This window comes from Nothoprocta perdicaria, unplaced genomic scaffold, assembly GCF_003342845.1.
Source record: "Nothoprocta perdicaria isolate Ctin4 unplaced genomic scaffold, notPer1 scaffold_310, whole genome shotgun sequence".
In the NCBI taxonomy this organism is placed as follows: Eukaryota; Metazoa; Chordata; class Aves; order Tinamiformes; family Tinamidae; genus Nothoprocta; species Nothoprocta perdicaria.
The window spans coordinates 117707-142292 of NW_020455545.1; the positions used below are offsets into that span (position 1 = coordinate 117707).

The 24586-nt window shown below is 43.7% G+C and overlaps 1 protein-coding gene and 1 non-coding gene across 5 annotated transcripts; both read right to left on the reverse strand.

Moving 5' to 3' along the window:
- Window positions 1-1678: 1678 nt before the first annotated feature.
- CCAR1 (cell division cycle and apoptosis regulator 1) lies at window positions 1679-23942 on the reverse strand. Of its 4 annotated transcripts, none has more exons than XM_026042674.1 (24): window positions 23827-23942; window positions 19557-19729; window positions 18993-19037; window positions 17140-17333; window positions 16472-16586; window positions 16199-16391; window positions 15368-15500; window positions 14883-15044; window positions 14160-14385; window positions 13505-13618; window positions 12448-12614; window positions 11524-11734; window positions 10623-10706; window positions 9755-9940; window positions 8573-8764; window positions 7798-8031; window positions 7376-7487; window positions 7071-7112; window positions 5567-5649; window positions 5056-5202; window positions 4533-4653; window positions 3786-3971; window positions 3238-3443; window positions 1679-2596 (listed from the first exon to the last, which is right to left on the reverse strand). In XM_026042674.1, the coding sequence occupies exons 1-24, from the start codon at window positions 23897-23899 to the stop codon at window positions 2537-2539; spliced, it is 3459 nt and encodes a 1152-aa protein (XP_025898459.1). In that variant the 5' UTR covers window positions 23900-23942; the 3' UTR covers window positions 1679-2536. The 4 variants fall into 4 exon arrangements, with proteins under 4 accessions (XP_025898459.1, XP_025898458.1, XP_025898461.1 ...); XM_026042673.1 differs by having other exon boundaries at window positions 5546-5649; XM_026042676.1 differs by lacking the exon at window positions 7071-7112.
- Window positions 12770-12833, reverse strand: LOC112950215. Its single transcript, XR_003249980.1, has one exon. It is a non-coding gene; the product is annotated as a small nucleolar RNA SNORD98 (small nucleolar RNA).
- Window positions 23943-24586: the final 644 nt, after the last annotated feature.

A 24586-nucleotide genomic window follows, 5' to 3' on the forward strand; every position in this document is an offset into this window, starting at 1 on the left:
ATCAACAGATTGACCGCCCTACCCAGGCATTACCCAAAATATCACATGCCCTAAGACAGACTGAATTGCTCAAAAAATAAGTACTTACATATTTTATATTTTTAATATAAACTGCACTGAACAAATGCACCCAAGGTAAGGACTGAAGAGAAAGAGAGGCTATTTCATTACCAGAGCAAGCAAGAAGTTTCACCTTTGAGCCTACTTCATTGCACCATATCTTGCATGTGGGTTTATCCTACGGAGCATTTACCTTCCTGTTCCTTTGCGTTATGTCCATTATTCTGAGTAGGATTTCAGAGATTCCTCCTAAGATTTTAGAGTTTTCAACATTCAGGGTTTTACAACAGGGGGGAAAAAAGCACTCCTGGATTCACCTCTTCCCCCAGAGCATCCTGGACACCTCCAACTTTTTAACATTACAGGTTAAATGGACYTTCCGTGTTGATATGGAGTAAGAGCTGACCGAGGCTCCTGACCGGCCACCAATACCTWATGAAAGACCTGGAAACAGAGCCCACAGGCAGGRCAGAGGAGACSTGAAGGATGCATGAAATAGAAGACRACTCTGCTCAGAAACGGAGCGTGGCAGCCGCTGGCTTCTCCAGGCCTCCATCAGTGGCACTCTCAGATGCTGCTAAGAAGTACTTAGACTTGGGGATAGCACTAAGTAGCTTTAGCTAATGACCAGCAGTAGTAACGTGTACCCTTTTGCATCCTTGAATTTGTCTGGCATTAAAACAATTTTTTTCTGTGTGTGCGTGTTCACATGCACTGCTGAAGACTCCTCAAAGTTTTTCCACGCTCTCACTGCTTAAGTGAAGGCTGCTCGGGGTTGGCAATGTGACACGCTCTATTGGTACAGAACTTTGCAAATGGAAAAAAAATACACAATTTCATTGCAAAAGATCATTCTAAAACCAGTTAACACCACGAGGGCACCGTGAACGTAACACCATTTACAAGATCAATTACCATCCTCCCTCAGTCATTTTATTTTCTGAGACATCTCAGATCATGAAGCATGCGTTTGCTGTGTACTCACATGCAGTAATTAGCGCTTTTATACTTAATTCCTAGTCTGATGTGAACAGTTGGAGTGTTAGACAGTGATTCCTTTGAGATGAAGATAACTTTATGCATGTAATTTCAATGAAAAAAAAATATTTCAGTTGTCTGGCTCCAAAAGAGCCAAGAAAGGTAAGTGATAAAAGCACCAGCTTAAGACTTTTTTGGAACGTAAATTCAGGCATTTTAATGTATTTCTTAGTCAAGCTACATGAGTTTCCATGTAGGTTATTCATACATATTATGGCACTCAGACTCTCCTAACAGGTATTTAGTTACCCAGGGTATCTAGCTTTAAAAGAAGTTTACTAAAACTATTTCTCTAAGAAAACACTTCTGCCCCAACCTTGAAAAACCCCATCATTTTCCTCAAAGTTTGCACCAAAACACAGTTACCCCCACACTTGACATTACTTCAAAAGCCGCCCTCGACACCTCGAGTCCAGAACGAGTGCCTGGTGAGCAGGACAGAAGGAAGAGATTGCAATACCCACGTGCAACACAACGAATCGTGTCCCGCTCCTCAGCCATCAGGATACACAAGGTTAATACTTGGGGAGCCGTTCTTTCCTTGGACTAAAGCCTTGGAAGTAATTACACATGCTAGCTAGGAAAGAAGTCAAATTTAATTCAAGGAGGCTTACAATGGTGGTGTTCTCCCCACGTAAGGCAATGTTCTGACATCTACTGGCCTGGTACCCAACCATACATTTTAATACACAGCATTTGTTATTAAAAAGGAGCATATATATTAATCCAAAGATAAGAACAATTAAAGGAACACAAATGACATACATTTAAAACAGGCCCATATATCTTCATATAAATCTCACAGCCCTACCAGGGTTTTGGTAGGTTTCTATTGCTTTCTCAACTCGTCTGAACTACTGTATATCATGAGGCTTTAATACAAGCAGCTTTGGGGGGAAAAAACAAACAAAAAAAAGGTATATTAGAGAAAAGAAAGTTGTGACGAGTAAAAAAAAAATGCAAGAAGTATTTTTAAAAAAATCTTTACTTGCAAAATTAAGCAGCATGCTATTTTATGATTTCTATTTGAATTTAAAAAGACTAGACTGAAATAAAAATAAAACCTAAAAATGGCAATTCTATAAATAATGAAAAAATCTGATTTCACTAGCCTTTAACGAAAAGACATTTGGTAATTAAATACTTGCTACTGTTTGTTACGTTGATGAACTTTATTAGGGTTAAAACTATAACAAAGTTCATCCTAAAACATTTTGCAATGCAAAATTATTTTCACTCAAGGAGTGTCTCAAATTGAATGCTAAGAATTACAAGCAATCTTCAGAAGCAGACACTCACATTCGTAAAACTTTATACATCTTTTGGAACTAAGATATTTATACTACTAAAATCAAACATGCATCACTTCCCATACATTCCGGTATCATGATTTATATTACATTATGTAACACCTTTCTTCTGAACAACAGCAGTTTTATCATACGTTTGCTCCATTTTCTTTGGATTTCTGATCTTTGTCTTCGCTCTTCACAACATCCTTTAAAGAAAGGAACAAAAAACATGATAAAGTTCCAAAAAGGAGATTTCTGAAGCACASAGCAGTACAAGACTAAGAAACTGCATTTACTTCTAATACCAAGTCAACTGTCTTGCACAGTTCAGTCATTTGCAGCGTATCCCTAAAAAACTAATGCAGTATAAAATTAAATGCAACTGKTGACCTTGTAAAAACCACCCACAGAGTTTCACTTTTTATTCCCTTACAGGTATTGAGAGAGGGGGAGAAAAAAAAAAAGTCTTTCTGCAAAATCCATTGCATTGGAATGATATATAACAGAGCTAACATGAAAGGCACTTAACACTGGTTAACCCTGTCTGAAGACACTGATAATTTTCACCCCCAAATACCACAGAAGGCTGTTTTTCTCAGTTAAGTCCCTGGGAATAGAGGGCCATGCAGCACTTAACAAAAACTACRTAAGAACTAATACGAGTCAGGAACTTCTCCTGTGTTTTGCATATGTATTTATAATTGGCATCTCATTTAGCATCTTGTACAATATATTACTGTCCTGAATTTATGTAGAATTTTTTCATTCTGAAGTATTTCTTTTTGGATTTACCTCACAACAAGTTTACATACCATATGCAATGATAGAATTTAAAAAAAAATCTAACCTGTTTGAGAACACTCTGTATTTCATCCATAACAGTAGCTAAACTTTTGATTGTCTTATTCAGCTGACTCTCAAACTGCAGATTTTTATCATCCGAGACCTTTAGGTTCTCCTGCAGTTGGCCAAGATCCTTTTTGACGTCTTTGAGTTCCGTAGACAGACTTTTGTTCGAGTTCTCCAGCTGCAGAATAGTCTTTTCATCCTCATCTAAGAGGAGAGGCAGAGTCACTTCCGAGGCCACGCACTCTGTATCTTAACATTTCACTTCCACCACACCAAAACTACTAAGTAAATGAAGGACTACATTGTGTTACTATCCRATAACAAGCAATTTTGATATTCAACTTGACTGGAAAAATGATTTCTTTCTATGCAACAACAGTACTGCAACTGTTGCTGGTACACAAGTTCCGGGGGCTTGGGAAATAGAGAACACATGATGTCTAAGTGCAGATATCTAAGAGCACAATTCCTCAGATGGGTTAATCTGCCCCAGAAGTCCTAGCATTTGGCATCCAGACCAGCACTGCCTCCAAAGCAGAGTCCCACCTGTTTTCTCTTCTAGCAGCTGCAGCTTTTGTTCTATCTCTGCCCGCACTCGTTCGCTTTTCTCCAGCTTCTGCAAAAGGCTCCCAACATCCACCATGGCTCCGTTGTACACTATGAGGCCAACGTTTTCCTCCACAGCTTTTGCTTCCTGCTTTACTGCAGGCGATGGCAACAGTAACCTGTTTCCTACAATTGAGAAAAGAGTATTAAGAAATAATCGTTAAGTCATTTTTCAGTTGCCTGCACTTCTAAGGAGCAACCTTAAGAACATCCTGCACCGGTTTAAAACAATACCCCATATTGATTCAAGAGTCATACCTCTAACATTACAGAATTAAGATCCGAACATATGTAGATTTACACGTGCATGAAAGAAATATATTCCTGTTTGGCGTATCCCTCATGTCCTCTTTGTCTCCCTCCCTCCCTGATACTCTTCCATGACATTCTTCTATTCTCCTTTTTTGCAGCAATTGCCTTCTAAGAACCAAGCTCCTTTCTACAGCCCGTAGGACGTGCCCTGATCTGCATCACTGCAAAGGTACTGTGAGAACATGCAATGTTGTTCATGAACATTCAGCATTAACCTCTGTCCTCCTTCCTGATCCAAACAAATATTCTAAGAATCCATGCTAAAAACGTAACCCAGGACCTCCTGGAAGTCACAATTACCATAATTAATGCTCGAAGTTTGCTTTTCTAAAAGAGCAGGTTCTCTGCAGACATCTCAGAACTCTCATATCTTACCTAACATATCATCCTGTAGCTCCTCAGACTCCTCCTGATTTTCTTCATCTTTAGAAGTATCTGTTAGTCTTCTGTAAAAGCAGGATTCTCTAAGCACTACTTTATTAAGCAGCTTTTTGACCTAAAACAGAGCCATGGAAAGCAATACTAAGTTTTTCATGCAGTGTAATGGGTGCTAGTGGACAAGAGTCAGCATGCTGCCTAAGTAACTATGTTTTACTTTAAAATCCTACTTTAAGAAATTGCAAAGCTTTTTAACATCTTGAGCTTGAAAATAAGAAATGGAGAGACTTCTGTGAGACACATTAAAAAGCTACATATTCAACACAGGCATATTAAGAGCTGCCAACTGTGTCTTTTCAACTGAAAACAATTTACAAAAGACTGGAGTGTCTTTGAAACTAGAAAGTAGAATACCCAGAAATTAAAACAGAAAGGCAACAAGTTTCAGAGCTGCTTTCCAACCAGCTGTTGGCAGCATTGCTGTAGTGTTGTCCAAGGCATTTCTACGGCTAAAACAAACCTGAGCACGTGATAGGTGMAGCCCCAGGGTGTAGAGTATCTCCTCCATGTCCTTTTCCAGAAGGTATCCACAGTGACTTTGATCAAAATAAACAAAAGCCATCAGGAGATCTCTGTTAACAGTCACCATCTGCGTCTTGTCTTTCTCCTACAAGAGATCGGTTGTGTGCAAGTTACAATACCCGTTTCCCATCGGCTGCTAAAAGCAAGCAAACATTTAAGTTATCAAAGAAGTTTTCCTTGGTTCCCTTTATCGTTTCTTTCTGTTGGGTATTTAATATAGCTAGTTATTTATCTCCTGGGCTCAAACATAATATAAGCAACTTACTTAGGACAAAAACTTTCAAATATTTAACAGGATTACTGTCCTGCAGGGAGATGCTTAAGTGCTGCATTATGATTACATCCTTTTTCCTGCAGGGACATGTAGAAGTGTTACACAATGATTCTAGGTATTAAAATTGCCTTTTTTTAAAAAAAGAAATACATACTGTTAAAGATGTGCTAATTACTTTATCTTTAGATGACCTCTCTTTGCAATGCCTGTTTCCCTCTTTYCGGTCTTCCCGTTTGTTCATTTCCTCTTCTTCCCGGTCTATAAAACAGAAAGAAAATTAAACGTATCCACAGCAAACAATCCTACAGTTATCATCACAAAAATACATGTGTTCATTAAAATCCCCCAAACATCTAGAATACTATATTTTCCTAAACAAAAGAAAACCAAATGACCTCTTAAGTTACTCTCATTATAATTTATTTTCTCCTGTCTTTCTTCAGTTTAAGCGACTTGATTTAACTCTGTAAAAACCTTAAGCTTTCACACCCAGCACAGAAGAGAATAAATACTAATGAGGCTCAAATAAGTTGTGCCAACACCATCATCTCTAAGTGGGGCAGAAAATYATCCCAGCTCTCCCTAATGGGGCTTGGTAGAGTCTGCATTCAGCAGTGATCGTTTCTATTGACAGAACYGTTACTGCTTACAGTCACGTTATTTTACGTCATAAAAACAGTATCAACCACATAATTAAAACCACGTATTTATATGCACAGCCGAGTGATTTTTTCATTATTGGTGTATTTGATTTTAACCCTTAAGATTCTCCAAGAGTTTCTCATTACAGCACTTGTTACATGTGAAGGACCAAAGTGTGTGTGTATGTTTGTGTGCATGTTTGCGAGTGGACAATACAGTAAAACTTCATGAAAATAAAAAGAGAAAGAGGGAGCTGACAGCTGCAGGGATGGATTATGCCATGCAGCTCTGTGCCTGGTCTGTGTCTTCACTTGGAGACTCACGTGCCAAATCGAGCTTCAAGAAACTGCTCACCTTTCTCGGTAGGAAACTTTGAAAAAGTTCTATACCAATATTTGTCTATTTTTGCCTTTTGCCAACATGTTTTCTGAGAACCACAAGCTTTTCTCATGTCCCTCCATGGCCTGCCGGATGTGTTCTCACCACCTCTGACTGAAAACGGCACAAGGACAGATTATGGGAAGGCAGCAGCGCTCATACAGGAGAGAACAACCCCGGGAACTTGCGTAGGGGCCAGATAATAATCAAGTGAGAGATGCTTGKAAAGCAGAACATCAAGCCCTGGAGGCTGCTGGAGCACTTTGCTGAAAGTGCTGCTGTAAAATGCTGCAACCGCAACATTTATGCAGTTCAAAACCACCTCTTCAGCAAAAACGGAGCCGATGACATAAGGGAGGAAACCTCCTAAAATACAAACTAAAAAGCCCACGACAAATCTTACTCCTTCCTGCATTTCTGAGCAGGGAAAGAGGACAACTGCTGCCCTCTGGAGAGAGGAAAGTTCCCCAGCCCCTCTCCMCGTTTTTTGGATGAACAGAATGCCACCAAACACTAATCAGCTCCTCAAAGCATCGTTTAAGAAGATCCCCACGCTCCGCGTTCTGGCCTAAYAAGACCAGGGTGACGTCTTAAACCTAAGAAACAGAAAGTTAGGCGCTTCAAAGTGGCTTGGTTTTTCAGAGGTGCTGAATACTCACATCTCCTACTGACTTCAATGGGAGCTGCGAGTGGTCTGCATTCTGAAAAACATAAAACCACTTCTATACACATGCCTGCCTTGGCCAACCACAGCTACAGGTTACATAAACTACACGACGCCTAGCAGAAAAGGCACTTAAATCTTAAGAAATCTCAAGGAGATCTGGTCAGAATTACTTCAGAAAGATTAAAAGTCTAATAACACAGTTTTAGAGTTTTAGTTCTAGCGCGTTCTCCACTCGGAAAGAACATTCAATGGCAAAAGACTTCTGCAAAAGCCGCAAAATTCGTAATTCAAAGGTACCTTCATCCTCATCTTCAGCCTCTTCTGCCTCCATTGGATCGTATTCTTCTTGGTTATTATCCTCTTCAGTTTCCTCTTCATCTTTAGAATCATCTTTCTTTTTATCTTCCCTCTGAAACAAGAGCGTATCAAGCCAGAAATAATAAAGGGAAAGCTGTCTCGCTACAGTCACTCACACCGAGTGGTTCTTTTGGTCGCAAATTAAAAAAGCATATACAAATCTTCAGTGCTACGTATGGCAGTATGTTAAAATACTCCAAAATAAGAAAAACCTCTAAAATTTAACGTCTATGAGAAGCATATTTTAAAATAGACTAACAAGTCAGAAATTAACATGATGAAAATAGCTTTAGAAAATAGCAGAGAAAAACACAGAGAGCATCAGTTTAGCACGTTAGTAGTTCATGTTTGTAGCAACAGACCTTCTTCTCATCTTTATCTTCTTTCTTCTCTTTGTCATCGCCAGATTTTCTCCTCTTGGGCTTTGGTTCCTCATTTTCATCCTCTTTTTCTTCTTTTTTTTCTTTTTTCTCATCTTTTTTGCCCTTTTTGTCTTTTTTGTCCTCCTTCTCTGGGAGGGAAACCAGGGCCTTATAAATCCTCACGCCAAAATCCCTCTGAAGCATTTCATTGAACAGCTCTGCAAACAGTGAAACCTGCATACGAGGAATGAAAAGAAGTGAAATAAAATACAAGACCCAAAAGACTTAAACGTTTAACGAGTTAGGAATTGTCTTACCCAGTTTTTATACATCAGTAAGAAGTGTGATCCTAAATAAAGTTCTTTGATTTGAACGCAGATACCTTGAAGAACTTTACAAAAAAAGTCTTTCCTGTGCTGCAGTTTAAGACCTGAACTAGCTCCCATTTTCCTGGATAAATCACAAATTCACTTCCATACCTAGCGTGCTGTTCTAAGGTACATATCACAGACACAGCATTTTCTCTTTTAATAGGTACTGCACACACATAAAATTGGTTTCAGCTTAGGTTTCCCTTTAGTTTCAGGTTTTATTTTGCCGTGGTATTGCATACTCTTAGAGTTCAAGAACACAGCACTGAATCCAAAAGGATCAAAGGGGGCTGAATTCTGAGCTGCTTATATTCAGCTGCACGGCACCATCACCTTCCTCAGTGCAACACCTCAATGCAGAGCTCACCAAGGGGTTGTTTCACGCAGCACTAGGGCTTCTTTACCTCAAAGGAGTGCTCCTTGTTATCCTCCAGCCTGTAGTCCAGCAGCACACTGAGGGACATGATGCTGCAGTCGAACTTGCCGCTCTTGGCTGCCCAGTTGGGGTGCACGATGATGGCCGGCTCGTCCGGCAGGATGTAGCGCCTCTCGCGCCGCTGGCGCTCCAGCTCCTCTTGCCGCTTTCTTTCCTCTTCCTAAAAACAGGAAGGAAGGAAGGAAGGAAGGAGTACAAAACAACACAGCGTATTCAACAGTTACCACATCAAAAGTTTACTGTTTTTTTTCCCCCGCTTGGTTTTGAAGCAACATCCAAGCGGTGGGAGAGGGCAGCAGTTAACAGAAACAGCAAGCACATGGCCTGCAAGTAGATTCGAGTTCCAATTATGTTAGATTTCAAAGTATGTCACTATGAGTAGCAGRTAGGAGAACATAGAAAGGCAGATTTGAAAGTAGAACACACAGCAACTTGTCTGTACATTCACAGCCCTGTTCTGCAGTTGGCTTCAACCTCACTGCACTTAAGTTATCTTCACAATAAAGCAACAAACACTAAAAGGTGAAGAAACTAACTGCAAAACATAAAGGGGGGAAGATGACACCAACAAACGCCTTCCAGCACATAGAAAGTTTCCCAAAAGTGAAATTTTCAGTTTCATAATAAAGACAAGCCTATATAAACACTTAGCCACACAAAGGAGCTGAGCAAGCTGAGATCCTATCGCCCTTCACAAAGGGGCACAAACCCCAAACCAAACTTTATTTTGCTAATGATAATTGGCTACGGCTTGTGTGCTGCTGAGCACTAATGCAACAAAGCAGCCGATTTTCATAAAGGTTTAAAACATTGAGATCTTGTGGAAGGGGGTCATCTATTTGCAATAAATGCAGCTTTGCTGGGGAGTTTTGCTGTTTTCATAAAAAGAATACATTAAACTGCTGCTTAACCAACATTGCTAGTGTTAATTGCTAAGACATGCTTAAACAATTGTACTTTTCAGCTGACTCTGCTGACAGAAAAATAGCTTCAAACCTGCCAAAATTTCACTCCAATTTTGCACCTCAGGTTAAACAAAGAATTGCCAGGCTAGTCAGGCTTTTGTGCTTCTAAAATTTATATAAAATTTTGATATGTAAAATTTTACATATATAGCAAGAATTAACCACAAACATGTCCAAAAGCTAACCTCTTTGTCATCTTCAGACTTCCTATCTTCCTCCTCCTCCTCTTCTTTCTCAGACTTCTCCAGCTCCTTCTGCTCTTCTTTTTGTTCCTCTACTTTCAGCTGCTTTGTCAGTCGAGCTATCAACTGAGACTTCAGGCCCTTGGAGCTAAGGGTTCGGCTTTCTAGTTCTTTGCGAAGGTCATTTACCTGATAAATAAAAGCTTTGTAAGTGACAAGTAACATGAGATTAACAGAAAAGATGAAGTAAAAATGAAATAGAGCACCAGAAGTCAACTGTATCTTTTTTTTTTTTTTTTTTTAATCAGTTTTGATAAAGACAGTAATTTATTGATATATAGCACATACTACAAAAAAAAAAAGTCGGGCTCTCCTCAAGGAGCTTCTTTTCACAGGAGCAGGCAAATTACTCGGTATTTAAAAGGTAATTATTGTTTCTTTCAAGGAAGSTTTTTATTATGTCTCCTGACATAAGGTTTTGCACAATTACTGCATTTATAAAATTACTTCAGTATTAGTTTAAGCCCCATCTTTTTACATCTAAGTAGATAAGGTCAGATTACTGCAGACCTGTTTTCCAGTTTAAAATGCTGCATCATATGTGATATGCTTAAGCTGCACACAGGTCAGAAGAGATTCAGTTTTATCTGGCTATTCATTATTTAGTGTGGCAGCCACACTGCAACGTTGCATCTAGAGTTGCCTACCTATAACATTAACAAGAAAGGTAAGACACTACTAAACATTTTTCCACAGTTAAGAAAGATGCAAGAATATTTTGGGTCCTCTCTTAAAAATGAAGATGTACAGTTGAATAATAAATATATCTATATATATATATGTGTGTGTGTGTGCGCACACACACACACACCTTCATTGTTTTCGGATCCAGTTTAGACCAGTGTGTAGGCGTAGAGATCTCTTTAGCTTCCCCATCATCTTTTTCCTCTTCATCCTGACAAACAAAATCAACAAAAAATCACTATTGGGAACGCCTGAAGGCCTTTCAATTACTTTTTTAAATTCTGTTGCTGATCTGTGCAAGGTCACAACTGTTTCAGACAGTCTCCTCCTAAAGTCTGCATTTGGACACGTTCACACATCCATTCTACCACTTTAGAAATTGCCACAGTGCCACTCAGCCAATACAAGCCAGATCTGCGGAACACAAAAGGGTGATAAGCGACACCACGACCAAACTCGGGGTTACACCGACGCTGCCGGTCGCCGCTAACCGCGCAGCGCCTCCTCTGCCCCCACGTTTTAAAACCCCAAAGTGACTCTCGGTTCAGCCAGACCTTCCCTTACTCCAAGATGCTCATCAGCCACATGGCCCGAAACGCGGATGTTTCAGATTAATGTTTGTCCAATTTCAAGGAGCACAATTAGAACCGGCCAGAAAAGAGAATTTGGAAATTTTCGAAAATGGCAAAATGTTTAGAGACAGCTATTCATAAACTGCATCTCACTCAACAACTGGTCCCAGATTCCAGCAACTACTTCTACCATAAAGCTTTTCTTTTTTCTGCGCACGTAAGCACAATTTAATTCCATTTGCAGTATATCAGCAAACACATTTTAAGTTAGTATACTAGCTGAAATCAAAATAAAAACCGGCATTCGCTACACTGCTGAAAGCTGGTTTACCAGTCATTGTTACCAGTTATGTTCCTCCTATGTATGTGTGTTGTGTAGTATGTGGTGTGCATTTTGTGCCTGTGTTCCTGTGCCTGTGAGAAGCAGAAATAGAAAAAGGGATTAGCGTTCAGTGCCTGTTCTCCATCAGCCTCCTTGCGTTCACCCTGAAGCTTCTCGACCAGCTGCTGCTTGTATCCTCGGGAGAGGGTTTCCCACTCTGAGCGGGTGGGAAGGCAATGCCAAACATCCGGGAAAAATAAAACCACTGTCTCCACATGAGCTGGAACTGTACGCCCCTTGTGGGTCTCCTCAGGGCGATGGTAGCGAATCTCTGCAAAACGGTACCTGTTGCAAGGGAAGAAGCATGTTGGAAAAAAAATTCTACAACACATTTCTCAAGAGCCTAGATCACTTGTAGCACATCAAGTAAAGAAACTTTGCTGCAAGCCCTTGAAGTTTATCTAAAGAAAAAAATCATGGGAGCCATATTTTCTCTTCTGGCACGTTGGTACAATGGATGGCAATTTTAAAAGAACCACCAATTTTATGCTCTTTTATGCAGCTGCTGTGGAGCGCGAGTGGGTCTACTGGGCAAACAGAAAGGAGCTGAAGCACCTCAAATTTAGCACACGAGGGACTCTCCYGAGAGCAGCACAACTGCAGCAAGTGTTAACACGGGGCAAATAAACTCATCAAGAGAAAATATGGCTGTCACCAACAGCTAATTATTTATAACAAAAGAACAATGAAATGAAGTTCTCTTGGCGATCTTCTCCAGCTATGCACAAAACGGAAAACATTTTCAACATACATTCATGAAAAAATTACAGCRTACCACGTCAAAAATAAATTCAGGCTGTCAATCAGTTCTTACTGCATTCTTCAGCACAGTTGGCACCAATCAAGCTTATTACAAAATCAGAACCTCCTCTGAGTGCTTCACCTGCTCTAGCACAAGCAGCTGACAGAGAAGAGGCGTTTTTGCTTTGTTCTTTTTTAAGCTCGGCTCACAGGCAAGGGTTTCTAGAGCGCCCGCGGTTTGGCAGCACGGTACTTACCATTGTGTGCACACGCTCAAGTCAATCCCTGTAAGGGCCTTGCAACAACGAATAGCCGTCTTTATCAGCACCGAAGGGTCCTTTTCTGGATCAGGGCCATCCAGTGACGGGGACCAGTGTCCTCCAATAGCCATAGCTTCATCTTTGCCTTTCATACCCACTAAAAACTGGACAAAAAGAAGCTTCTGAATGTTCCCCTGCTAGGGGGGCGGTTAGAACATCCCTTTCCCAAAGCCTACAATACTCCAGAGCACAAACACTGAAATCCATCAGTAAACTGCTACATTCTTTTGAAATCTGAAAATGAAAGTCAGTCAAGAAAGAGTTCAGTTATTCTTTTTCCACAGATTATTTCAGAAATGGAATAGGTTTAAACATCATTACTCATTCTTGGTCTGTCAGACTTTCCATCCAGTTTCTTTATGTGCACAGGCTTATTCTGTTGCAACTAGAAGCTTTTAATCAACAAACAGGAAGTCAAAGGGTGTTTTAATTCTAGCAGACACCTGTATACGTGTTCCTGCTTAAGASTGGTAAAGCAAAGCTACAAAAGATAAAACCACAGAAGCATTATTGAATCTCTACGTTCAGAAACTTGGCTTTGAAGGTGGTTAAGCTTAACTAGAAGACCACAGATACATGTTGCTTCGACTCTGTAACGCTTCAGGAGGTTACAACAGTTGGCTCATTTCAACGACAATGGCTAAGTTCCACTTCACATGATAATTACTTAACTGCTGCTTCGTTTAAATTCTCTTCACAGCTGAGCCCTTGTTAAAAAGAAGACTAACAAAGTTAATTATATATAAGAGATTAAATATCTATGGTTTGACTAAGCTCGAGATATCGGTAAAAGCAAGAGCGATGATGATAATCTCTAATAAATCTCAGCTCTAATGAATCAGAAAAAAGGAGAAGTGACATGCAAACTAAGGTCTCTTCAGGGGAAAAATGAAGCTTGCATTTAGTCTGTGAACTCCTTCCTCACGGAAAGGAATTTTAAAGCTCTGTAACCAACYTTCTTGGCCAAGAGACTCCAGCACGGAAACATATTTACCTTTACGAGTCTAGCAGGATGCTGAAATCCGTCACGGAGTTCCTGGGGATCCTCAGCCAGAGCACAGGACTTATGATAGAGATCCTCCATACTAGGGCTAGCCATCAACATCACCTGTCGTGCAAGTCAGAGCAGTTTTAGGAAGGCCTTATGAAGGCCTACGCTCGCCCTCAAGGTCACAAAACTCAGTGCGTGCAGAGAACACAGCCGTACAGCGGGCTCTGACGTGCTCATCTGAAAGATCCCTTTCCCTCCTCCACCATCACACCATCCACGCAGTGGGTGGTATATTATATAACAGACTGAATGTATTTAAGAGCAGCATTCAACTCCCTTAGCACTGAATGTGCTAAATAAGAGAGTACAGGGAGTACATTTCTGGTTTCAGCCACTGACCTCTTCCATTTTGCCACCRAAAAATAAAAGAATCAAGGCCTAACACACACCAGCCTCATCTTAGAAAGGAGAGAGGGGGTGGAAGCCACGTTAGCTGTTGGGCACACACTGCCCAAGGACTGTGCTCAGGCCCCACAGGAGCTGCCTTTCTGCAACTGGTTGTTGTAGCCTATTTTCAGCTCAGTGGTAACCAGCTTTTTGCTTTATATGTAGGAAAAAACCCCTAAGGAACAGTCATAACACAAGAGGCTGCACAAACCTTTGCACTGTAAAGGTGGTCAGCATCAGGTGGATCAAGGACAGCTGCGTTTTTATCTATGGGATCTACTTCTCTGTGCATTACGTAGAAATTGCAGTAGTTTCCCAGCTGAAAGGGTCTAGACATGGGAAAAGCATCCACCCAGGTGAACTGAGCATCAAAGAAATCGCTCGGGATGTACAGGTTCTGGTAACGCCTCCTCAGCTCCATCATGTCACAGCTGCGGCTGCAAGAAACAGCAATTTTTGAAGGAAACGGTAATAAGAGAAACCCAAAGGGCACAACATTAAGAGGAGCATTCACTGGAAATACAGCCACTTGGTACTTAAGCTAGAAGGGCGCTATTTCAAAATGTAAAGTCTGGAGACCAGGAACCACATGTGAACAGCCAGGTATAGACTTAAAATATTGGATAATYTTGATCATTTTGAGTCATGTGTAATTACTAACGCTTGAAAATGAGTAACTAGTACATATACTTTAATTAAAGTGTCAACATAATATGGAATATTTAATAAAGAGAATTATAGGGCTGTTTTGCAGAAGCACTTGGAAATAAGAGCCTAGTAAGTTTATTACATGTCTCTTGGCCGCTACACATGTGATTTTTCTTTGAAGGTCAGATCACTACCTGGCCTCCATGACACACCGACACGGCTCACAGCTATGTGAAAATAAAGTGAGATCTTCCAAAGCAGCAGCTGGTGCTGCAGGCATACATACCAGTCCAAGGAGAACTTGGAAAACTGGACGGTGTAACGTGGAACGACGCGGCGCGGCCTGCGAGGAGATCGCTCCCGCTCCCGCCGGGGCGACCTCTCCCGGGAGCGCTTCCGCTGCGGGGATCTTTCCCGGGACCTGCGTCTCTCCCGCTCCCTTTCACGGCTTCAAAAGCCAAACAAGAGGTACATAATTTTCCACGCTGGTAACAAAAAGCTTTCTAGAACATTTTAACACAATAAGAGCTAGAACTGTCACAGATGATTCTCATTTGAAAATAAGTTCTGAATATTTTTCTTCAGTTTACTGTCCCTTTTTTAAAGCAGGCATTGCCTAAGTCGTGCTTTCACTACAGATACACAAGAACCCTTTACCGACATCCACTGGTAAAACCACATTAACTCACTCTGAAGCAGAAAGATCAGCTCCTTTAGAGGACTAAATAACACCGCGAGCCTCCTGCGGAGCTGTGACATCAAGAGTGTTACCTCCTGTCATCTTTGCGGTTCGGCATGGAGTCTCCTCCTCTGTCATTCCTCCCGGAAAACCTGGATGGCGGGTCCAGCCTCCGAGCTGGCTGAGGCTGGGAAACTATGCGGACCGGTGGCTGTAACAGGCCGCCTGAAAACCAAAATTGACAAGCTCAACACATAGCAGGGGGCAACACTCTGCTCCGCAGCATTGACAAGAGGGACTTTACAGTCAATGCCCAACAGTGAAACTACTCAAAACGGAAAGGAAATCTACCCGACCTCAGCAGAGTGCTACATTCTTTCCCACTGAACTGCTTCCCAATTTCTTTTAAGAGCAGTGAATTTTTTGAAAAAGTATCTTCAAATGAAAGTGACAGAATCTAAGCAAGAAGTTATAAGCCTAAGCGTCTCACTCCTGGAAAATGAAATTATTTGAAAACAGATATGCTACATACTTGTTGAGCTACAGAAAATCTAAAACTTAATTTTGAGCCTACCAACAGATAAAAATAACTAGCTTCCTCGCAGTAAGCATTTTTCCAGAACATCTGTGCTTAGGTTCATTTCTCTGCTTAGCTTTCCTGCAGGTTAAGCAGTACTACGGGGGGTTTCATTATCAGTCCTACTGCTTATTCCTCAGCCACTCAAAGTGCAAGTGGCACCACAACCACCTTCAGCTCCAATGTGTCAYGTTGAACAGTGCTCATTCCCTCCACTGCCAGCGGGGCTGACTAAAGCAACACGGGAATGACACGTTTTGAAGGCTGGCACTGTGGGAAGCCTCGCGGTACGAAGGACGCAGGAGCCGCCCAAGGAGGGCAAGGCTGTAGGCAGAGGAGAGGGCACCTTTCTGCTGCGGCTGCTGCAGCAGGGGCTGCGGCTGCGTCTGGAGCAGGGGCGTGATGGAGGCGGCCGATATCTGCGCCTGCAGCAGGGACTGCGGCTGCGGCTGCGCCTGGACGCCGAACGCCGTCTGCTGCGCGAGGGGCTGGAGCACGGCCGGCGGCGTCTTCAGCAGCGGCTGCGCTTGGCTCTGGTTCTGGCAGGGTAGGCAGAAACGAGCGTGAAGAACAAAAACTCAACACGCAGCAGCGAGGCAGAGCGGCGCACCCTCCTTACCTGGTTGGGAAGAGTCTGGATCCTCTGCGCGTTCCACTTGAACGGCATGTTGGGATTGTAGGTGGCCTCTACCAAAACTCGGTCGCCCACTTGAGGGGTCTTGCCTTTAACAGCACTGAAACATTGCGGRAAGTGGGCAGTGAGAGTCGAGGCAAGGCCGAGGAAGCAACTTTTGTATCTGAAAGGTGCATCTGAAGTTGGGGGGGGCTAGTGGAAGCTCCTTTAAAAAGCTTTTAGTAACAGCATSTACTCTCAAATTGGGTGGAAGCACCATCTGCTTCAGACAGGAGTACTTTATTATGGAAATTTAATTCTTATCTTTGGTCCAACATTTTAAGTTCCCAAAATTCTATGGGCTTAGCATGCACAGATAGAGAATTATATGCATTTCTGTACCACCAATTCTTCTTTTTTATAATATAAACAACTTAATACCTTCTTTACCAACTTAACACCGTCTCCTAGCTTGGGCATATGCATGAAGAAGATTCACGCAAGAAACTTAGATCTAGAAACTGTCAGCTTATTCAACCATCTGACTTTCAGCATTCATAGAAAAAAACAAAATGACTGCAGACATTATCACTGGAAGCACAGAATTAAAATGCAAAAATCTAAACTCTCTTATTTGGAATCCCCAATACTGCAAGCCAGTATTTACACCTTACCTGAGCTGGAAAAAGACATCTTCATCCACGAAACCGAACGTATCATGGAGCTTAGTAACGACCCCGGTGAAGACCCGCTGCTTCTGCGGCTGCGTTTGCTGCTGACTCGAGCGGGGCGCCGGGTAGGAAACAGTTATCTGGGCTGCTGGTTGAGGAGTCGAGAGGCTGAGGCTGGTAGGCAGGGCAACAGCTGGCTGCAAGCAAAATACAACACATCCGTGAACCTCGTCACCCGCTGGCACAGCTGCGAGGAGCAGAGCCCTGGCAGCACAAACCCCCCCACAGCGGCTATTCTGAATGGGGATCTTCAGAGGATGGAAGTCTATTTTAACAGACGCTTTTCTTTGCTACTCCAAATGTAGACTGTCTTCATTTTTTTAAATCCACCTTCTCAAACTATACACTTTGTCTAGAGAAGAGGAAAAAGAGAGAGAGAGAAGACTGCATTATTGCCCACATGCTGCCGTACACTAGGGTTGAAGAGGGGATAAGCTCCTCATTTTGCTAGGAATACTTGCACAGAGATCACTCTCTGTTCACAAACCATGTCTAAGTCAGCAAAGGGATTAACCAGAGTCCTTCCCACAACTTGAAAATTCCTGTGCTTGCCTTCTCACAAAAGCAGAGCAAGGAGGCCGAACACAAGCTTTAGAGCAACATAATAAGAGTGAGTTACCTGTTTTTACTTCCTACTTTTCTGAACGCATTTTGAAGATTAAGTGAAAACAGAATGCGAGGAATTTACCGTGTGCTAAATGCTGGCATGTTTTACGCCTGTCAAACTCAGCAAGAGTCTTTTCAAATGTCTACATAYGCATAAAGCAATAATGTTAGCACAAAATTAAGTTCCTTCTCGAAGGAGAAAAAGATTTTCCTCATTTGTTACTTACTGCAAAACACTTGAAGTTCATCCTTTAAAAGTAACTGAAACACCTATTCCCCTTTAAGATTAAGGAAAAGGGTGTGCTGCTCAGTTATCAGAATAAAGGCAATGCATACTTTAACATCTGGATAAAATAAACCTGCACCAATATAGTGTCCTTTCCTAATAGCTCATTTTACAGATTAAGCCACCCAAGAAGTCACAAAATTTGCACTCTTGCATTATCTGTGTTTGGGGGGTGAAGACCAAACAATAAAACCAAACTAACCTGGGTTAAAATGCTCTGCTGAGGTTGCTGCAACTTAAATAAAAAGTTATAAATTAATTTTATATGCTTAAAGAAACTGTACAATTTTACCTCCTCTTTATAAGTAAGTTTTTGCTTAGTCTGAGTCAGTTAATAGTCAGTGAATCCTTTGGGGTTTGGTCGTTTCAGCAGCTTGCAATTCCATAAAATTGTGCTTATGTGCTTAATCTTAGGATCACCTGATTCAGGTTTATTCAGCAAGCAGAAATGCTGTTTCTTGTAACTGAAAAGTGAGAGCTATATCAAAAATGGTTTTGGCAGCTGAAGGTGGTTAGGCCTGTAATTTTCATGTTTGCTTTTTTTCTTCTGAAAAAAAAACCCAGCAAGCTCAAAGATGATATGAAAAAGGGAACTTTTTTTGGACAGCATCTTTCCAGAAGTTAAAATACACGGCCCTGTTAGAGCAAAGTTTGGTAGGAATCGTGTACACATGGAAYTGTGTATTTTTAGTGTCCTCTTTGCAGGAAGGTAGGCAGGCTCCCATTCTGGATACGTCTCTCCACGTTTGTGAACTTCAAGTTCTTTCACTATAAAAAAAATACTACTCGGTTTCTTTAACCATTTCCCATGCAGGGTTGATTTTGGAGACAAATCCTACAAGACACACAACCAACATTATTCTTTTAAGTTATTKGCAAGTTACACAGTAAGAATCGGACAAACCTGTTGCTGTACACTATAGAGAGTCTGCTGAGGCTGTGAATATTGCTGAAACAGATAAAAGCAGAATATCTCATAAACAGGAAGCATTTGGGGGGTAATAATACAAGTTATCTGCTAAGTGTGTTTAGATAGACACTAGTCACATTTAAGAAGTGTATTACAAAGTACATGAATGCTATCAACATATAGTAATACTCTTATAACAAATATACTTTGGTGTGCTGTTTCTATGTAAAAATTTCATTTTTGGCAGTTTTTGTTAAGCTTTACACATGAATAGCATGGCCACAGGCTGAAATCACGCACGATGCTATCAGCGTTACACAAGGTGGCCGGAGACTCCGCAAACTTTAAGCACTCAGCTCAGCGGCAGATTAATCTCCCCCGCTGAGATGCTAAGCTAAGATCAAGCTGCGATCCCCCCCGCTTTCACAGATGAACAGCACTATCGAGAGCAGTATTAGCAAGYAGCAAGTGCTGCGGTTCTGAACACAGTTTGCCCTGCAAGCGWGCCGCTGCCCCCAGCTTCCCCCCGGTGCGGGTGCCGGGACGGGGCGCGCGTACCTGCTGCAGGGCGGCCGCCGCCGCCGCCGCCTGCTGCTGCAGCGCCGCCGTCTGCGTGAGCTGGTAGTTGGTGGGGGTCTGCGTGGTGAGCCCCGCCGCGGCCAGCGCCGTCTGCTGCGTGTAGATGGTGGGGGAGGCGCCCAGCAGCGAGGGCTGCTGCACGCCCAGCGCCGCTGCAAGGAGAGCACACGCGTGAGACGCCCCGCAGCCGCACACGGCCGCCCTGCCGCGAGCCGCACGAGGCGCTCCGCTCCCCGATAAAGCTCACCCGGCACGCAAGGCCCATGGCAAAACCCAAGCGCTACACCCGGCTACATTCTCTGATTTTTAAACGAGAGGCACAGRCTCGTTTGTCTCATTCCCTCAGGCTGCTTTCCACTCTACAGCTCTAGTAGCTGTGCTCCACACTCTACACTGTCACATATGTATTCTAGGAGATAATGCCGTTCTARTAATAAAACCAGTAGCTTTCCTTTTTGCAACAATAGTGCCACACTTCCAGTAATATAGGACCCCTCTCCCCTGTAAAGTCCTAGCTTTAACTTTAGAAGCCAAAGAAACTGGTTCCTTCTCCCATGACAGGCTCTCCATTCCTCTTCCTTACTCCTTCTCTCTCAGTTCCTCTTTTGACCACGTACCTTCACGTGGAACATCCCCGATATCTTCTAAATGCACCCGAAGCAGTTCTTTAAATCTAATGAAAAAGTTTTGCTGCTGCATCCCAGAACAGCTTCCATTTCACTTAGCTAGCTCGCTCGGGGCCAGTAACACGTCCATTCATCTCTCTCCTCTCATTCCCAAGCGCAGAAGAGATATTCCTGTAGGTGCAAATTCCCTTCATGCCGTCCCTTTGAACCCGTTTGATCACCCCAGCCGTTACTCAGTCCCCCCAGCCCTGACACCACGTCGCAGCAATGATGGAAACGCTGTCATCAAGCAGGTTTCAGGAGCTCCTCTGATTTCTGTAGGACGGATACTCACAGGAGCAACAATGTGCTCGGTCCCCAAACCGCGTCTCTCTCACTCTGCCTTCGCCCCCACGTGCAGCTCGTCTGCAATTCCCAACCCACGCTACTACTCTTATCCCATCTTCTCCATTTAAATTAAGAGCTTGCCACCACTGCTGCCATTCTCGTGGCTTTCAGCATTAACCGAGTACCACGTTATCTGCAACGCTGCAGATCAACTTGCAGCAAAGACCAAGGGCAGGATAGCGCCGAGATACCCCACAGAGCAGCATCTGTAGCTACCTTCACATTCGCCCTCAACTATTGCAAGAGTTTAATCTAACCACCTTTTATTTATGTATCCATCTCCACCAAAGGGGTTCTGATGAAAATACACAATCCTGTTGGCTCTGTCTGCCMGATTATGGGCTTTGGCAGCAAGCGTCTGCAGCTTTTGCTGTTGTTTGTCGCTGGATTGCAGCCTTTGCAATCCAGCAATGCCTTGTTTCACAGGAAATCTAGGGAACAACTGCCACTAGCACCAAACACTGCAGGCATTAAGTCAGGAGGGGCTTGCACACCAATACAAGTGCTAGCCCGGGGCTTTCCTTTGGGTTAAAAAAAAGTTCCTGTTGCAACTACTAATTCAGGAAAAGTCAGTATTAAGCACCCTCGTGATGCTTAATTCCAGAGATCTATTTTCAAATTACAGAGATATTATCCTCATGATACCGCTTTATTGGGATTATAATAAAGGAGTGCGATACAGGGCTGTGGGTATTTATCACAGTTGTCAGAAACTGTGGGCTTGGCGTCTGCTGCTGCTGTTGTTTGAAACTTTTTCCCCCCCTGCTCATAGGCCTGCAAATCCAATTTTAGCCAACAGATGGTCATTAGAAGAAAATATTGCCTTAAAAATAAAGTTTCCTCCAGCCTAACACATTCGCACTGTAAATGCCATATAATCCTCTCTCCCCACATTCCCACCGGCAGGCACACAATAGAGCCAGGCTTAGTGTGTTCATTACAGGACATCCCTTTAGAGCAAGCCAACAATTTGCACCTCAGCTGCTATATCCCAGTGCATCCGAGATTCAGCTCCGAGTCCCAGAACAGCCACAGAAATGTTCTGGAGAAGCCTCTCACTACATGCTTGCCCTATACTTGGGCTCTTCTTCAGACCACTCGTATGGGTCACCACGAGTAACAACATACGGAGGAGCTTCAGGGACTGCCATTTTCATGGGGGTCCTTTCATTCTAATGTAAACAAGTCTTGATTGAGCAAAGAAAAAGACAATGCTAATTAGTCAGAGCCAGGCAGAGCTAGGGCTTTACCAGGCCTAAGGAAAAGGCTTCAAACCCAAACTCTATGAAAAGAGGCTTCACTCTGCAGCAATCTTGAAGACGCTGTGTACTGAGCATAGAGACACACACCAAAAGACATGTCAAAAATCCACAGCTGAGAGAACAGAAGGGGAATCTCCTTCAGGGATATGTGTGTGTTTGTGTGTGCGAGGAAACTACTCATCCTCCTAAGCCCGCAGACAGGCTGGCACAGAAAGCCTGCATTACCTAAGGGTTTTATTTTTGGCAGCAGGTTATCATTTCATTTAATTTCTGCCTAAAYTAGGCTTAACCAGCATGGCAGGTATTTCATTTTGTTCTTAATCATACAATGCATGAAAGCCTTAGATGCGAGAGAGAATTTCACYGTGTTGCAAGTAGGAGCCTCTCTAATCATACAGAGCAGGTGACAGAACATGAACGGGCGCTGGAAGAGGAGGCGGGCAGCCCAATCCCATAGGAAAGGACTTCAGGGAAGGCAGGAAGGATCTAGAGGCTCTGGAGCAAAGCCGTGCAGAGGATGCTGAAGAGGGAGGCTGGGAAGGCTGGCAAGGTGGGACACCTGCAGGAGGAAGGGCAAACTGCAGACACACGTGGGTCGTTAATGGCCCACGGGTTTTACCCAGCTGCTAGGGCATCCGTGGAAAGTTCTGGAGATACTGCCCTCCCTGGGCAGGAAATGGGTAGGAGGTGGGGAGCTTCCAGCCCTGTGCGCAGGGTCCCCTCCTGGCCCTCGCTGGGCAGGGTCTAAGGTGGCCTCAGCTCCTGCCTTGGTTTCCTGCAGCTCCTGCTTCACATGGAGCTGGCGCGCAGCGTGGGGCCAGGGCTGCCGCGTTCGCCAGTGCCCCGAGCAAAGCTGCTCCCTCCCTTCTTCCCAAGTCCTGCCTTCCCCCTTCAGTGAGCAACCGCTGTGCAGAGGGGAGCGGGATCAGATATGCACATTAGCTAGCCAAGGAACAGGCTCGCTGGGATGGAGCTCTGTGAACCCTGCTGGTAGGAAAGGGGGGAACCCAGATCCTCAAGGATACGCTGTAAGATCGGCTTGACACCCAAAGGAAAAAATAGCAAAGCATCTAAATAAAAACAGAGTTAGCAGAAATATTCCTGCGGTGTCCCCCCTTCCTCCAAGCTCCCCAGAAGGACCGGCAGGCATTCCCAAGTTTTGCTACGTTTCAGGAAGTCAAGCTCACAAAGGAGGCACGACATTCAATTCCGTTCTCTACTGAGAGGTGCAGAGGATAAGTGCAAAATACCCTGACGAGACCCCTTCTCATATGTTAACATCCTCAACCCTCGAGCTCTGGTGAAGTCTTTTGCATCAGATGGAATTGAAATACGTGGAATTCAAGAGGAGAAAGATGCAACCCAGCCCTGGCAATGACCATACCAATATTCAGTGTGCACCAAGCTTCACAGTCCCGTCTTAAAACCTCTTCYGTCCTAAAAGAACCCCTGTGAAACATACACTGAGATGCAGTCAGCTCAGCCTTCACACACACAAGCCTGTGATTCCACACGGCTACGAGGGAAATCTCCAGGGCTACGAGTAAATCTCCACTGAGATATGCCCAAAATATTAATGAAAGCATGGGAGYTGTAAACTTCGATGTGAGCTGGCCTGGGAATGATAGAAGAGGCACCACATAAGAATCTGTGATGGCCTATTAGTGCTATTGTTATTTAATCCACACTGAAGTGATCTGAGAAAAGATCATTTGATTTACAGAATTTTGGATATGAGTAACTTAATTTTACTGCTCTAGAGAGTCAAGGACAAGCTTTGTACTCATTCCCCCTCACAAGAAAACACATGCAGCTAATGCCAGTTAGTGATCTCTGATACCTTAACCCCCTCAGAAGCATGCAGCTCGTCTGGATATCAGAGACCTTATCAAGGAGGCGGGCAGCAAGCAGCCGCTCTSCACTACAACCACGCTAGATGTCAGGGTTCCCGCGCCGGATTCCACATGGACTGACCTGGCTGAGACACGGCCGTGGCTGTGAACTGAGTAGCCCACGGCGGGTTCTTCTGTCCTCCAAACTGAGCCATCGCGAAGGCAAAAATCTCCCGGGCGGCTTATCCTCTACAGCTGCAACCTGGTGAGAGAAAGCAGCAGCCACCGTCTTAGGAACGTTGATCACCGACCTAGTTTAATTCCAGGGCAAAAAGAGAAAGAAAAAAAAATTGCACGGGAAGATGGTCTTCGCACCCCTAAACCTGCTGTGCAGCGCGCATTCGTATTAAAAGCAGGAGGAAACAAAAAGTTGCAAGAYAAGTTACTCCATTTTCCTAAGAAACGGCCTCCACCCTTAGCAGGGAGAGCAGAGCTCCTTAAGGAAAAGGATGCAAAGGGCAGCGCCTCGGGAAGCGCCTGCCTTGGACAAGGGCAAGCGCCGAGCGCACCAGGACCGGCCCCCGTCCCCTCCCGTCCCGTCCGGTCCCGTCCCGGGCAGGATGAACCCCGCGGGCCGCCTCCTTCCGCRGCCCGGCTTTGTCCTGCGCCTTCCCCAACGTTAGGAGAGCAAGTCCAACTGCCGCTCCATTGCCATTGTTGTTACCCCGCGCGCGGGGAACGCGGCAGCTCAGCACAACGCCACGGCGCATCTACACGTATCGACAAACGTGCACACGCCCGTTCCGTTACCCGCGTGCACGCAAGTGTGTATTTAAGGCCCGTTTCTCTAGGAGCAGCGCGGGCCGGTGGCGGCGGCGCAGGCCCTAGCGCGGCCCAACCCG